This window comes from Bactrocera neohumeralis, chromosome 5, assembly GCF_024586455.1.
Source record: "Bactrocera neohumeralis isolate Rockhampton chromosome 5, APGP_CSIRO_Bneo_wtdbg2-racon-allhic-juicebox.fasta_v2, whole genome shotgun sequence".
Classification (NCBI taxonomy): Eukaryota; Metazoa; Arthropoda; class Insecta; order Diptera; family Tephritidae; genus Bactrocera; species Bactrocera neohumeralis.
In genome coordinates this window covers 65,544,562-65,560,181 of record NC_065922.1, presented here as the reverse complement: position 1 = coordinate 65,560,181, position 15,620 = coordinate 65,544,562, and the positions used below count along the sequence as shown (strand labels likewise).

General features: G+C 43.2%; 1 protein-coding gene across 1 annotated transcript; it reads right to left on the bottom strand.

Moving 5' to 3' along the window:
* Positions 1–217: 217 nt before the first annotated feature.
* Positions 218–13,629, bottom strand: LOC126759344 (mucin-2-like). The gene is made up of 15 exons (XM_050474079.1): positions 13,432–13,629; positions 13,190–13,360; positions 12,787–13,116; positions 12,100–12,411; positions 11,357–11,548; positions 10,670–11,260; positions 10,082–10,393; positions 9,083–9,913; positions 4,693–4,791; positions 4,503–4,616; positions 4,320–4,430; positions 3,887–4,238; positions 2,299–2,892; positions 1,328–2,013; positions 218–1,296 (listed from the first exon to the last, which is right to left on the bottom strand). Exons 1-15 carry the CDS (start codon positions 13,607–13,609, stop codon positions 365–367), a joined length of 5,805 nt encoding a protein of 1,934 aa, XP_050330036.1. The 5' UTR covers positions 13,610–13,629; the 3' UTR covers positions 218–364.
* Positions 13,630–15,620: the final 1,991 nt, after the last annotated feature.

Genomic DNA, 15,620 nt, shown 5'->3' with positions numbered 1-15,620 from the left:
CTATTTTTTTCTACGAAAAACATATCGGGAGTTGTGCGCAGACTGGAGGCCAGGCATAAGTAGGTGTTTGAATAAGCTACGATCTACAAATCTGCAGAAGATTTAGTACCTTGGAAAATGACAATCCACCGAAGCGCAATTAAATCTTAAAAGCGCAATTGGGATAATATTACTAACGACTATACCAAACATGCTCTAAAAATTATTTGATCTATGATTGCTTCAATAAACAAGATTTTTTATTGCTATTTAACTTCACATATATGTAGATTTGAGACCACTAAATCGTTGAAAACCAGTTTCCCTCTTCGGCCTCTGCGGTTACTTAAATAGTTATACTAGTAAATTCTAGATGAAAGTGATGTTAAGTAGATCTCTGGGTAAACAAACTGAACTGTGGAAGCTGCAACGGTAAAATATTTGTTTGCGCGGGCATGAGACTAGGCACAGATCCAAACGAAAATGGTAAAGCTGCTTGTTGCGGTAAAATGTTTGATTGAACGGGTATTATGCTAGGCATGGAACCAAAGGAAAATGGTGAAGCTGCTTGTTGCGGTAAAATATTTGGTTGTATCGGCATCATAATCGGTGCGGAGGCAAAGAAAAATGGTGCAGTTGGTTGTGGCGGTGAAAGAATTGATTGCGCTGATATCATACCTGCTTGAAGTCCACAATTCTGACTTTGAGCGGCCAAAGGAATAGGAAACGAATATGGGAATGGTGGGAATGGCATATATGGCATACTTGGATAGTATGGAGGACAGTTCTGCTGAGTAGTTGGTGGATTAGGTAAGCAAGGTGGTGTCGTTGCCGGAAAGTTGCAACAATTACATGCTGGTGGTGGGCATATGGGAGAACTTGGAGCAGGGGTATCAGGTAAAGTTGGCGGCAATGTTGTAACAATAATTGGAGGCACTGTTGTTGGCTTCGTCGTAGTTAGTGTTGTTTTCAAATCGTCTACAAATATACCCGCTGTTACTGTAGGTTGAGTTGTTGGCACTGTTGTGGGATCTGTTGGTGGGGTCGTTGGTGCTAGAGTTGTTGTGGGCTGTGTTGTTGGTACAGTTGTTGGATCTGTTGGTGATACAGTCGTGGGGGCTAAAGTTGTTGTGGGCTGTGTTGTTGATACAGTCGTTGGATCTGTTGGTGATACAGTCGTTGGTGCTAAAGTTGTTGTGGGCTGTGTTGTTGGTTGAGTCGTTGGATCTGTTGGTGATACAGTCGTTGGTGCTAAAGTTGTTGTGGGCTGTGTTGTTGGTTGAGTCGTTGGATCTGTTGGTGATACAGTCGTTGGTGCTAAAGTTGTTGTGGTGTGTTGTTGTTGGACTGTGTCTGTTGTTGGTTGTCGTGTGCGTTGTTGTGGGCTGTGTTGTTGGTTGAGTCGTTGGATCTGTTGGTGATACAGTCGTTGGTTCTAAAGTTGTTGCGGGCTGTGTTGTTGGTACAGTCGTTGGATCTGTTGGTGATACAGTCGTTGGTTCTACAGTTGTTGTGGGCTGTGTTGTTGGTTGAGTCGTTGGATCTGTTGGTGATACAGTCGTTGGTGCTAAAGTTGTTGTGGGCTGTGTTGTTGGTTGAGTCGTTGGATCTGTTGGTGATACAGTCGTTGGTTCTACAGTTGTGGTAGACTGTGTTGTTGGTTGAGTCGTTGGATCTGTTGGTGATACAGTCGTTGGTGCTAAAGTTGTTGTGGGCTGTGTTGTTGGTTGAGTCGTTGGATCTGTTGGTGATACAGTCGTTGGTGCTAAAGTTGTTGTGGGCTGTGTTGTTGGTTGAGTCGTTGGATCTGTTGGTGATACAGTCGTTGGTTCTACAGTTGTGGTAGACTGTGTTGTTGGTAGTGTCGTTGGATCTGTTGGTGATACAGTCGTTGGTGCTAAAGTTGTTGTGGGCTGTGTTGTTGGTACAGTTGTTGGATCTGTTGGTGATACAGTCGTTGGTGCTAAGGTTGTTGTGGGCTGTGTTGTTGGTTGGGTCGTTGGATCTGTTGGTGATACAGTCGTTGGTGCTAAAGTTGTTGTGGGAGTGTTGTTGGTTCTGTTGGATCTGTTGTTGTCGTTGGTGCTAAAGTTGTGGTAAGTCGTTGTCTGTGGTGCTTGGTGCTGCAGTTGTTGGTGTGTTGGTACAGTCGTTGGATCTGTTGGTGATACAGTCGTTGGTGCTAAAGTTGTGGTAGACTGTGTTGTTGGTAGTGTCGTTGGATCTGTTGGTGATACAGTCGTTGGTGCTAAAGTTGTTGTGGGCTGTGTTGTTGGTTGAGTCGTTGGATCTGTTGGTGATACAGTCGTTGGTGCTAAGGTTGTTGTGGGCTGTGTTGTTGGTTGGGTCGTTGGATCTGTTGGTGCTACAGTCGTTGGTTCTACAGTTGTGGTAGACTGTGTTGTTGGTAGTGTCGTTGGATCTGTTGGTGATACAGTCGTTGGTGCTAAAGTTGTTGTGGGCTGTGTTGTTGGTACAGTCGTTGGATCTGTTGGTGATACAGTCGTTGGTGCTAAAGTTGTTGAGGGCTGTGTTGTTGGTACAGTCGTTGGATCTGTTGGTGATACAGTCGTTGGTGCTAAAGTTGTTGTGGGCTGTGTTGTTGGTTGAGTCGTTGGATCTGTTGGTGATACAGTCGTTGGTTCTACAGTTGTGGTAGACTGTGTTGTTGGTACAGTCGTTGGATCTGTTGGTGATACAGTCGTTGGTGCTAAAGTTGTTGTGGGCTGTGTTGTTGGTTGAGTCGTTGGATCTGTTGGTGATACAGTCGTTGGTGCTAAAGTTGTTGTGGACTGTGTTGTTGGTACAGTCGTTGGATCTGTTGGTGATACAGTCGTTGGTGCTAAAGTTGTTGTGGGCTGTGTTGTTGGTTGAGTCGTTGGATCTGTTGGTGATACAGTCGTTGGTGCTAAAGTTGTTGTGTAGACTGTGTTGTTGGTATACAGTCGTTGGATCTGTTGGTGATACAGTCGTTGGTGCTAAAGTTGTTGTGGGCTGTGTTGTTGGTTGAGTCGTTGGATCTGTTGGTGATACAGTCGTTGGTGCTAAAGTTGTTGTGGGCTGTGTTGTTGGTTGAGTCGTTGGATCTGTTGGTGATACAGTCGTTGGTGCTAAAGTTGTTGTGGGCTGTGTTGTTGGTTGAGTCGTTGGATCTGTTGGTGATACAGTCGTTGGTGCTAAAGTTGTTGTGGGCTGTGTTGTTGGTACAGTCGTTGGATCTGTTGGTGATACAGTCGTTGGTGCTAAAGTTGTTGTGGGCTGTGTTGTTGGTTGAGTCGTTGGATCTGTTGGTGATACAGTCGTTGGTGCTAAAGTTGTTGTTGGCTGTGTTGTTGGTTGAGTCGTTGGATCTGTTGGTGATACAGTCGTTGGTGCTAAAGTTGTTGTGGGCTGTGTTGTTGGTTGAGTCGTTGGATCTGTTGGTGATACAGTCGTTGGTGCTAAAGTTGTTGTGGGCTGTGTTGTTGGTACAGTCGTTGGATCTGTTGGTGATACAGTCGTTGGTGCTAAAGTTGTTGTGGGCTGTGTTGTTGGTTGAGTCGTTGGATCTGTTGGTGATACAGTCGTTGGTGCTAAAGTTGTTGTGGGCTGTGTTGTTGGTTGAGTCGTTGGATCTGTTGGTGATACAGTTGTTGGTGCTAAAGTTGTTGTGGGCTGTGTTGTTGGTTGAGTCGTTGGATCTGTTGGTGATACAGTCGTTGGTGCTAAAGTTGTTGTGGGCTGTGTTGTTGGTTGAGTCGTTGGATCTGTTGGTGATACAGTCGTTGGTGCTAAAGTTGTTGTGGGCTGTGTTGTTGGTTGAGTCGTTGGATCTGTTGGTGATACAGTCGTTGGTGCTAAAGTTGTTGTGGGCTGTGTTGTTGGTTGAGTCGTTGGATCTGTTGGTGATACAGTCGTTGGTGCTAAGGTTGTTGTGGGCTGTGTTGTTGGTACAGTCGTTGGATCTGTTGGTGCGACAGTCGTTGGTGCTGAAGTTGTTGTGGGCTGTGTTGTTGGTAGTGTCGTTGGATCTGTTGGTGATACAGTCGTTGGTGCTAAAGTTGTTGTGGGCTGTGTTGTTGGTTGAGTCGTTGGATCTGTTGGTGATACAGTCGTTGGTGCTAAAGTTGAGGTATGCTGTGTTGTTGGTTGAGTCGTTGAATCTGTTGGTGATACAGTCGTTGGTGCTAAAGTTGTTGGAAGTTGTGTTGTTGAATCTGTGATTCCTAAATCAGCATCTGGAGCCACCGAAGGTATAACGAATATCTGAACTTTATTTCCTTTAATATAAAATTTGTGTTTGAGAAAATAAAAAATTAGAGGAATTATTTCTTGTTTGTTTAAATTCTGTCTTTACTTACGTCCGTTAGCAGCTCTTGTTTTGCGTATAGTATTTCCACCGTGTGTCAATGGCTGTAAATAACTCCAGAAAGGACTAAGGTGTAAGAAACTTGTGGCGCTGTTGACATCTCCTGGAGAAATATAGATAGCCTTTGTGGTATTACCATAATTACTAATAAATTACTGTATAACGTAATACGTACTGACATTTTTCCTGACACTGGCTTGCAGTATTCTGCTCAAGAGTCGGTTGGGCCGCACATCAAATTCACTGGTAGCCAAATTTTTGCTGCTGGTGACATGAGGTTCATAAAGCGCTGGAAAATTGTTTTTGTGTTTTAAATTCATAATTTATGAAACTAAAATTGAGGAGTATATGATCTTCACGCTTACAAATCTGCTTTGTTCGGATTAGATGTGCTTCACTGGAATGTAGTAGGGCGAATGTTGCCACCAACAGTCTTATAGTGGCAGATGCCATCACAGTTCTTACTTTTTAGAAGTGATGTGTCTGAAAATATATGAAAGCAACTTGATATGAAAAGTGTTTATGCTTCTTTTGTTTAGCTTAATTTTTAAAGTCACTGTTATATTATATATAGTAGGCTGTATTGATCTTCAGCTTGAATTTCGCGATCGATGGTGATCCTTAGATTTTGTTATAAAGTTTTAAAAGCTTAAGGATTCATCAGCTGTACAGAGATTGCTTGCAATATTAGATTTTAGAAGCTTCAGAACTATTGTATTAGTAAGCTAATTATCGTGCGCTGAGTGGATGATTTTGTTCCTATCACATGGGGTCTATATTTAATTCCCAATACTGGACTTACTTCATATATTACTGGTTTTTCTGCTGCTATCCTTTGCTGTCACATATGACGCCTTCAAGCTTGGATGCGCACTGAACTTTAGCCTCTATTATTTCAATTACCTTCACCAAATATTAACTGGCAGTGAGACGGTTTAACCGTCTGTATTTATAGATGAACGTAGCCCTGCAACGCTTTGAAATATGTGCGTACGAGCGACGAACGTGCTTATATTGATACACATAACTGTGAAACAATGAAAGCCCGTGCACTAAACTATTTTATTGAACAACTAACTAACTAATTACATGTGTTAAGTGGGGAAAAACACATTTTTTGAAGAAACTGGAAATTTATAAAGAAGCATTCATACTTATTAAGATATGAAAACTTAATTGTTTATATTAATCTATTAATATATACATACCTACCCTCCACTCCTCAAAATATTGCAGTTCCAGAGTAAGGTATGTTTACAACTTTCCAAAGCGTGATCCATTTCGATGTTGCCTACGTTTTTAAAGGAAAAACACATAAATCTTTTGTTTAATGGGGTATATTTATTATAATTCGAAAAAACATTATTTGGCATTTAGTTTTTGAAGATTATCTTTTTCAAATGCTAGACGCGGCTACGTCTCAGATGGTCCATCCGTTGAGTCCAATTTTCGATGACTCGTTCGAGCATTGCGACTGGTAACTGGCGAATGTTACACGTGTGTTTTGCTTCAAACCTGAATCGAAGCGGGATTGTCCGCATAGACTTTAGATCCCCACAGGAGAAGCCTAACAGTGTGATATTACACGAACTTGGTGGCCAATCGACCGTCCCAAAATGGGAAATTATCTGCTCACTGTAGGGTTTTCTCAATAAATCCATTGATTGATGCGATGTGTGGGAAGTGGCGCCACCCTTTTGAAACCAAATGTCGCGAGATCAGGAGTTGCACTTTCAGGCATCAAATATTCGGCTATCATGGCGCGATAACAGTCGCCGTTGACGGTTACGTTCTCACCGGTATCATATTTGAAGGAATACGAACCGATAATTCCACCGACCCACAAACCACACCAAACTGTTTTTTTTTTCTGGAAGAAATGGGAGCTTTTGAATCTCAGTTCAGGTTGTTCTTTGTCCCAAATCCAGCAATTTTGTTTGTTTACATACACATTGAACCAGAAATGTGCCTCAGTGCTGAGAAAAAATTGGCTCGAAAACGTAGGATCTTCTTGGAACTATTCAAAGGCCCATAGATCAATCCCTTGGCAAGGTCGAGCGGCTTCAGTTCTTTCACAAACTGTATTTTGTACGCTTTCACCTTAAGATCTCGACGTAAAATACGCCAAGTCGTTCCATACGTCAGTTCGAGCTTAATCTCAGCCACGGCTGCTATAATTTCTTTACTGCGTGCTGGACGTGGTCTATTCTGTCGAATATTATCCAATAATGAATGCATATTGAAGTTTTACATATCCGGACATGAGACTGACAAACCAAATATTGGTGCGGCCTATTACCTCTTCCTCAATGGTTCAAATTTCAGCGTTCCAAAACTGAGATATTTTACTATTATTGTAGACAATACTCGACAGATTTTAATATACAAGTATTTTCGAGACCACTAAAGAATACAACAGTATATGTGTTGCTGTTTTGTGGGTTCAATCTTTACAGAAAGAAAAATTCTATTCAAATAAACATGGAAATATGGTCGGCAACATTTTTTGTGAATATTTACTTTTGCGTTTGATACTGTTTAATGGGACGGCCAACGATTGAAAAAACTTTTTCATAACATGCATTAACTAAAGGTGAGCCCATATTAGCGATATAATCATCAAAATTTTGTAATATTACTATATATCGGTAGAGAGGTAAGTAAATATTTAAGTTCACTAAGGCTATGAAGGTTTCAAGACCGGAGCATACTCTTGTAGAACCCCCAAAGGTGATCTAGTGACCGATGCCCAGAGCATACTTAAATTATGGAGGCAACACTTCTCCAGCCTGCTAAATGGCAGTGAACGCACACCGCCAGGAGAAGGCGAACCCGATTCCCCAATCGATGACGATGGAGCAGACGTTCCATTGCCCGACCATGAAGAAGTTCGAATAGCAATTACCCGCCTGAAGAACAACAAAGCGGCGGTGGCCGATGGATTGCCGGCCGAGCTATTCAAACACGGCGGCGAAGAACTGATAAGGAGCATGTATCAGCTTCTTTGTAAAATATGGTCGGACGAAAGCATGCCCAACGATTGTTATTTAAGTGTGCTCTGCCCAATCCATAAAAAAGGAGACCCTTCAATCTGCGCCAACTACCGTGGGATAAGCCTCCTCAACATCGAGTATAAGGTTCTATCGAGCGTATTGTGTGAAAGATTAAAGCTCACCGTCAACAAACTGGTTAGACCTAATCAGTGTGGAGTTATACCTGGCAAATCAACAACCGACCAGATATTCCCCATGCGTCAAATTTTGAAAAAGACCCGTGAAAGAAGAATCGACACACACCACCTCTTCGTCGATTTCAAAGCTGCTTTCGACAGCACGAAAAGGAGCTGCCTTTATGCCGCGATGTCTGAATTTGGTATCCCCGCAAAACTAATACGGCTGTGTAAACGAGGTTCAATAACAAACGAGGTTTCAGACAAGGCGACTCCCTATCGTGCGACTTCTTCAACCTGCTGCTGGAGAAAATAATTCGAGCTGCAGAACTTAATTGAGCAGGTACAATCTTTTATAAGAGTGAACCGCTGCTGGCGTATGCCGAAGATATTGATATCATCGGCCTCAACACCAGCGCCGTTAGTTCTGCTTTCTCCAGACTGGATAAAGAAGCAAACAGTCGTCGCACTCCCGACTTGGCTCTCACGTCACTGTTGACAGTCACAACTTCGAAGTTGTAGATAATTTCGTCTATCTTGGAAGCAGCGTAAGCACCACCAACAATGTCAGCCTGGAAACTCAACGCAGGATAACTCTTGCCAACAGGTGCTACTTCCGACTGAGTAGGCAATTGAAAAGTAAAGAGAGGACCTCTCGACGAACAAAAACCAAACTCTGTAAGGCTTGGCCGATGACAACAACTCATGACTCGACTTTGCGAGTTTTCGAGAGGAAAGTTCTGCGAAAGATTTATGATCCTTTGTACATTGGCCACTGCGAATATCGCATTCGATGGAACGATGAGCTGTACGAGATATACGACGACATCGACATAGTTCAGCGAATTAGGTCATGTTGTCCGAACGGACGAAAACACTCCAGCTCTGAACAAGATTTCGACGCAGTACCCGCCGGGGGAAGCAAAGGAAGAGGAAGACCTCCACTCCGTTGGAAAGACCAAGCGGAGAAGGACCTGGCTTCGCTTGGAATATCCAATTGGCGGCACGTAGCGAAAAGAAGAAACGACTGGCGCGCTGTTGTTAACTCGGCTATAATCGCGTAAGCGGTGTCTACGCCAATAAAGAAGAAGAAGGCTATGCTGAGTCCCAAACTCTGTTCTGATCTACATTATATATATTATTTAAGAAGTTTGATAACTTGTTAAATATTTCCGACTTTGTAAGTTTGGAGCGGATGTGATCTAAACCTGAGCAATATTTTGAGTTTTGCTGTCAATCGTTCCATCCGAAGTAAGTCCTAAGTTCCCGTCAAAATCTGAAATGTGGTTTCTTATAGCTGTTCTCCTCGTCATGTGACAGTCCAACGATATTCTTTAAATCTAACTGATTCCTTAAAAATTCTCAGATCAGAGAGTGGGTAAAGAAGTTTAAAAAATATCTAGACAATTTTTCATTACGATTTTGATAAATTGATATCTTTATTTTTAGTTAAAAAATACACTTTTAGTTCACTAAAATAAATTAAACTTATTTTTTTTTAAATATATTATAACATGCCATGACAAAGGCACCCAATTATCCATAGCGTATTGGCCGTCTAACTGGTGTACGTGATAAGAATTTACGGCTTGGCGCTGGATAATTCACTGGCTTTCTGGCATAAACATTACTTCCAATGCAGCAACCATTTTGTTGAGGGGTTTCTCCTCTATTGCAACGACGACCATTGCAACGCCGCGCTGCGTAAGGTACTGGAAGTGGTTTCGGTGGCTGAACTATGCGAGGTGTTATAATCCTTGCGGGCGATGCTTGCACCGGAAAGCAGACTATACGAGTACTTCCTCTTCTTCCAGCTGGTCCATTATCGCTTATTCTCATACAATTATTAGGTGCTGAAACTACGGGGTAATTTCGCACTGATGGATAACTATGAGGAACTTTAGGTCGGGAGTACACATACGAAGAACGTGGAGGAACAGGACGATATGAAGGGATCTTTACGTAGGGTGAGTGAGGTGGACATGGAACAGCTGTTGGACGTAGAGTAGGTGCAGCGGTTGGTGCAGCAGTAGGTGGCGCAGTAGTTGGTGAAGTTGGTGGTACAGTTGTTGGTTCAGTAGGTGCTGAGGTTGGTACTGCAGTAGATGCTGCGGTTGGTGCTGCAGTAGGTGGCACAGTAGTTGGTGATGTTGGTGATACAGTTGTTGGTTCAGTAGGTGCTGAGGTTGGTGCAGCAGTAGGTGGCACAGTTGTTGGTGAAGTTGGTGGTGCGGTTGTTACTTCAGTAGGTGCTGAGGTTGGTGCAGCAGTAGGTGCCACAGTAGTTGGTGAAGTTGGTGATACAGTTGTTGGTTCAGTAGGTGCTGAGGTTGGTGCAGCAGTAGATGCGGCGGTTGGTGCTGCAGTAGGTGGCACAGTAGTTGGTGATGTTGGTGATACAGTTGTTGGTTCAGTAGGTGATGAAGTTGGTGCAGCAGTAGATGCGGCGGTTGGTGCAGCAGTAGGTGGCACAGTAGTTGGTGAATTTGGTGGTGCGGTTGTTGGTTCAGTAGGTGCTGAGGTTGGTGCAGCAGTAGGTGCCACAGTAGTTGTTGAAGTTGGTGATACAGTTGTTGGTTCAGTAGGTGCTGAGGTTGGCGCAGCAGTAGATGCGGCGGTTGGTGCTGCAGTAGGTGGCACAGTAGTTGGTGATGTTGGTGATACAGTTGTTGGTTCAGTAGGTGATGAGGTTGGTGCAGCAGTAGGTGCCACAGTAGTTGGTGAAGTTGGTGATACAGTTGTTGGTTCAGTAGGTGCTGAGGTTGGCGCAGCAGTAGATGCGGCGGTTGGTGCAGCAGTAGGTGCCACAGTAGTTGGTGAAGTTGGTGGTGCGGTTGTTGGTTCAGTAGGTGCTGAGGTTGGCGCAGCAGTAGATGCGGCGGTTGGTGCTGCAGTAGGTGCCACAGTAGTTGGTGAAGTTGGTGGTACAGTTGTTGGTTCAGTAGGTGCTGAGGTTGGTGCAGCAGTAGATGCGGCGGTTGGTGGTACAGTAGTTGTTAAAGTTGGTGATACAGTTGTTGGTTCAGTAGGTGCTGAGGTTGACGCAGCAGTAGATGCGGCGGTTGGTGCTGCAGTAGGTGCCACAGTAGTTGGTGAAGTTGGTGGTGCGGTTGTTGGTTCAGTAGGTGCTGAGTTTGGCGCAGCAGTAGATGCGGCGGTTGGTGCTGCAGTAGGTGGCACAGTAGTTGGTGAAGTTGGTGGTGCGGTTGTTGGTTCAGTAGGTGCTGAGGTTGGCGCAGCAGTAGATGCGGCGGTTGGTGCTGCAGTAGGTGGCACAGTAGTTGGTGATGTTGGTGATACAGTTGTTGGTTCAGTAGGTGATGAAGTTGGTGCAGCAGTCGGTGGCACAGTGGTTGGTGGTACAGTTGTTGGTTCAGTAGGTGCTGAGGTTGATGCAGCAGTAGGTGCCACAGTAGTTGTTGAAGTTGGTGATACAGTTGTTGGTTCAGTAGGTGCTGAGGTTGGCGCAGCAGTAGATGCGGCGGTTGGTGCTGCAGTAGGTGGCACAGTAGTTGGTGATGTTGGTGATACAGTTGTTGGTTCAGTAGGTGATGAAGTTGGTGCAGCAGTAGATGCGGCGGTTGGTGCTGCAGTAGGTGGCACAATAGTTGGTGAAGTTGGTGCTACATTTGTTGGTTCAGTAGGTGCTGAAGTTGGTGCAGCAGTAGATGCGGCGGTTGGTGCAGCAGTAGGTGGCACAGTAGTTGGTGAAGTTGGTGGTGCGGTTGTTGGTTCAGTAGGTGCTGAGGTTGGTGCAGCAGTAGGTGCGGCGGTTGGTGCTGCAGTAGGTGGCACAGTTGTTGGTGAAGTTGGTGGTACAGTTGTTGGTTCAGTAGGTGATGAGGTTGGTGCAGCAGTAGATGCGGCGGTTGGTGCTGCAGTAGGTGGCACAGTAGTTGGTGATGTTGGTGATACAGTTGTTGGTTCAGTAGGTGCTGAGGTTGGCGCAGCAGTAGATGCGGCGGTTGGTGCTGCAGTAGGTGGCACAGTAGTTGGTGAAGTTGGTGGTGCGGTTGTTGGTTCAGTAGGTGATGAAGTTGGTGCAGCAGTAGGTGGCAGTAGGTGGCACAGTAGTTGGTGATGTTGGTGATACAGTTGTTGGTTCAGTAGGTGCTGAGGTTGGCGCAGCAGTAGATGCGGCGGTTGGTGCAGCAGTAGGTGCCACAGTAGTTGGTGAAGTTGGTGGTGCGGTTGTTGGTTCAGTAGGTGCTGAGGTTGGTGCAGCAGTAGATGCGGCGGTTGGTGCTGCAGTAGGTGGCACAGTAGTTGGTGAACAGTTGTTGGTTCAGTAGGTGATAGGTTGGTGCAGCAGTAGATGCGGCGGTTGGTGCAGCAGTAGGTGCCACAGTAGTTGGTGAAGTTGGTGGTGCGGTTGTTGGTTCAGTAGGTGCTGAGGTTGGCGCAGCAGTAGATGCGGCGGTTGGTGCAGCAGTAGGTGCCACAGTAGTTGTTGAAGTTGGTGATACAGTTGTTGGTTCAGTAGGTGCTGAGGTTGGCGCAGCAGTAGATGCGGCGGTTGGTGCAGCAGTAGGTGGCACAGTAGTTGGTGAATTTGGTGGTGCGGTTGTTGGTTCAGTAGGTGCTGAGGTTGGCGTAGCAGTAGATGCGGCGGTTGGTGCTGCAGTAGGTGGCACAGTAGTTGGTGATGTTGGTGATACAGTTGTTGGTTCAGTAGGTGATGAAGTTGGTGCAGCAGTAGATGCGGCGGTTGGTGCAGCAGTAGGTGGCACAGTAGTTGGTGATGTTGGTGATACAGTTGTTGGTTCAGTAGGTGATGAGGTTGGTGCAGCAGTAGATGCGGCGGTTGGTGCTGCAGTAGGTGGCACAGTAGTTGGTGATGTTGGTGATACAGTTGTTGGTTCAGTAGGTGATGAAGTTGGTGCAGCAGTAGATGCGGCGGTTGGTGCAGCAGTAGGTGGCACAGTAGTTGGTGATTTTGGTGATACAGTTGTTGGTTCAGTAGGTGATGAAGTTGGTGCAGCAGTAGATGCGGCGGTTGGTGCAGCAGTAGGTGGCACAGTAGTTGGTGGTAGAGTTGTTGGTTCAGTAGGTGCTGAGGTTGGTGCAGCAGTAGATGCGGCGGTTGGTGCTGCAGTAGGTGGCACAGTAGTTGGTGATGTTGGTGGTACAGTTGTTGGTTCAGTAGGTGATGAGGTTGGTGCAGCAGTAGATGCGGCGGTTGGTGCTGCAGTAGGTGGCACAGTTGTTGGTGAAGTTGGTGGTACAGTTGTTGGTTCAGTAGGTGCTGAGGTTGACGCAGCAGTAGATGCGGCGGTTGATGCTGCAGTAGGTGCCACAGTAGTTGGTGAAGTTGGTGGTACAGTTGTTGGTTCAGTAGGTGCGGAAGTTGGTGGTGAAGTAGGCTTTGATGTTAGTGATTCAGTTATTTGTTGAATAGCTGGTGCAGTTGGTGCCGCAGTAGGTGTTACAGTAGTTGTAATTGTCAGTGTTGTGTTAGCTGATGCAGTTGGCGGTACCGTTTGTGGTGCACATGGTGGCATAGTTGGTGGCGTCATTGTTGTTACGCTGGTCGTTGGTTCATATGGTAATGTGACTTCTTCAGTGGGCGCCTCGCCAGGAATAATGAAGATTTGACCGTGTCTTATTCTTATATGATGGCCTTTGTAGTGAGGAGGAATTTACATTGTCTTTAATCAAATCTTGTTATTTAATGTAAACTTTCAAATACCAACCGATTTCTGAAATTTCCGTGCGATTTTCTGTATCATTTACAGACCTAATCGTGCGTTTACCATTTAAAGGCTGGTATGCTACTTTCATATGAGACGTAGGTGTCTCTAGTTTAGGAATAGGACTGGGAAAGTGTTCGGAAAGGTCACTTCTTTCTTTTGCCCATTTAACTACTGCAAATTATATACAGACAATTACTTATAGCCTGGTGAATTCAATAATTACTTCTTTTTGTTATACTTACGCCTCTGGATTATGCTGCTTTTACTGGTTTTGAATTGAAGTGCTTTAAAATTGGTTTTATTTTGTAATCTCTTAGCCAGAACAACAATATTTAGTTTAGTTTTCATTGGCAGTTTTTGAAATCTTTCTTCAGCCTCAACCAGTTTGGTGCCATACCAGATCCATATCGCTATGGCCATTAGCAGCCAACTGGCTACGAACCTCATATTTATATTGTTTAATTTCTTATTTTACGCTTAACGCTATAATTTTATAGAAAAATGATATCAAAACTTTACAAATATGTCTAATCTTTATATGTCTAGTTAAAAAATATAAGTTTTTAATTTGTCTCCTCTCGCTCTTTATATACAGGAAATTTTGCTGTTTGTCTTTTTCTTAATATCTACTTTTGTGTTTGTTAATTTTTACTAACATTCGTTAATACCCTTGACAGGTTCTGGTATTACTTAGTAGTAGATACTTTAGTAGTAGATCTAAAACTACCCTACTAAAATTGTCAGGATTCCACTTAATTCTAGCACTCTTTGATTCTACAAATTATGTGTGTCTAATCAACTAATACAATGCAACCGATTTGGCATATTGAAATGTAGTTAGTTTGGAACGAAATATGATGTAGCCAGCTAATCTCTATTAGGTATTGAATTCAATTGGATTACAAACAATTGCTTTCCCTGTCGAGACGAGTGCTGTGCTCAGTTGCCATCCGATACCATGTGATACCAAAAAAGCTTTACAAGGCCAAACCCTCAAGTGTCAACAAAACGGCTTGAGAATATCACGAGTCACTAATCTGAGTTGACTAGTTTCGATGCCAGCTGATTCGTCTGGATGATTGCAGCTCCAAGATAATCCAAGGTACAATATGTGACCAAAAATGTCTTAAGGATGTCTTGTTCTTCGACACGAAATTTTCACTACATGCAGACACGACAAATATAGCAGAACTACCTTTATTTTACTAAAAATTCTACATAATGCTCTGAAGAACCAAAAATAAACTAGTTTATAATGTCACTTATCATCTCATTTTCGCTACTATTTCTAATTATTTTTGTAGTCATAGATCTTTAAAGTATTGTGTTAGAAAACTTGGTTCCTTCAACACTAAAATTGTGTGATTTAAAGTATTGTATTGGAAAACCTGGATCGTTGGACACTGAAATTTTGTGATTTCGTTCTCTGTAAAAAGTCCTAGGTATGACTTGTTATATATAATAAAATCATTTTGTTTACACTTTTTGATTATTTTTTGTATTCCAAATCATGTTTTCTATCACTAAAACCTTGTCTGTACCAAATATCTGCCAGACGTGCCGCCTAGCAATTCTCGCTTTGTTTGTTCGGTTCAAAAGTATCACTTGAGCTTTATTTCGACACAAAGAAAACATCAGCGCGTTTTCAAAAGTGTTCACTTCTAATACTTTTTAGTCACTTACGTGTGTACACCGCTCGACTGCGTGCATAACTGTTAACTGAATTTTCATAATTTCAAATAATTGTTTATATTTGCTATCGCGCGTTTGTTTGTTGCTTGTTTTATTGTTATTATTTTTTTGCGATTCAAAATATTTGCGTATTTGTGAGCTGCGAACGTGCTATTGAAAAAGTATTTTCGCATATTTTACAAAGTCTATAGTAGCATAATAAGCGTTATTAAATAATTGAAAGCAAATAAGAGTATAAAAGGAACAACACATTGACTTTAGTTTAATTTCATCGAGAGTTTAACATGAAATTGATATTTATTTTTGAAAATTGTTCGTGCGGGTAACACCTTTTTTTCAAAAAGCAGGTTTTTGACGTCTAATAATAAAAAAGAAATCAGAAAGTGTCTCCAGAAGAAGACCTGTACTAATTCTACTTCTATACATTTTCAACAGATTTTTATTTTAGTAGGAAGCTGCATATAAACGGTCTCCTTTTATACCGAAAACAACTTCAAAGTCTCAATATACAAGTACATTACCTAGATCAGGTATTCTTCTTAGAAGAACTTAAAATTATAGAAAAACTTATTACTAACTCTAAACGTTTCTAGGTAGATAACACCAACACAAAAAAAAATATCATGAAAGACGCAATACTGTGAAGATCTCGGATAAAAACCTCTTCAGAAATAGCTATGTACGCTTTCTTTGCTAAATAGATTATCTCAAACAAAGTTTAATAACCTTCTTCGCACAT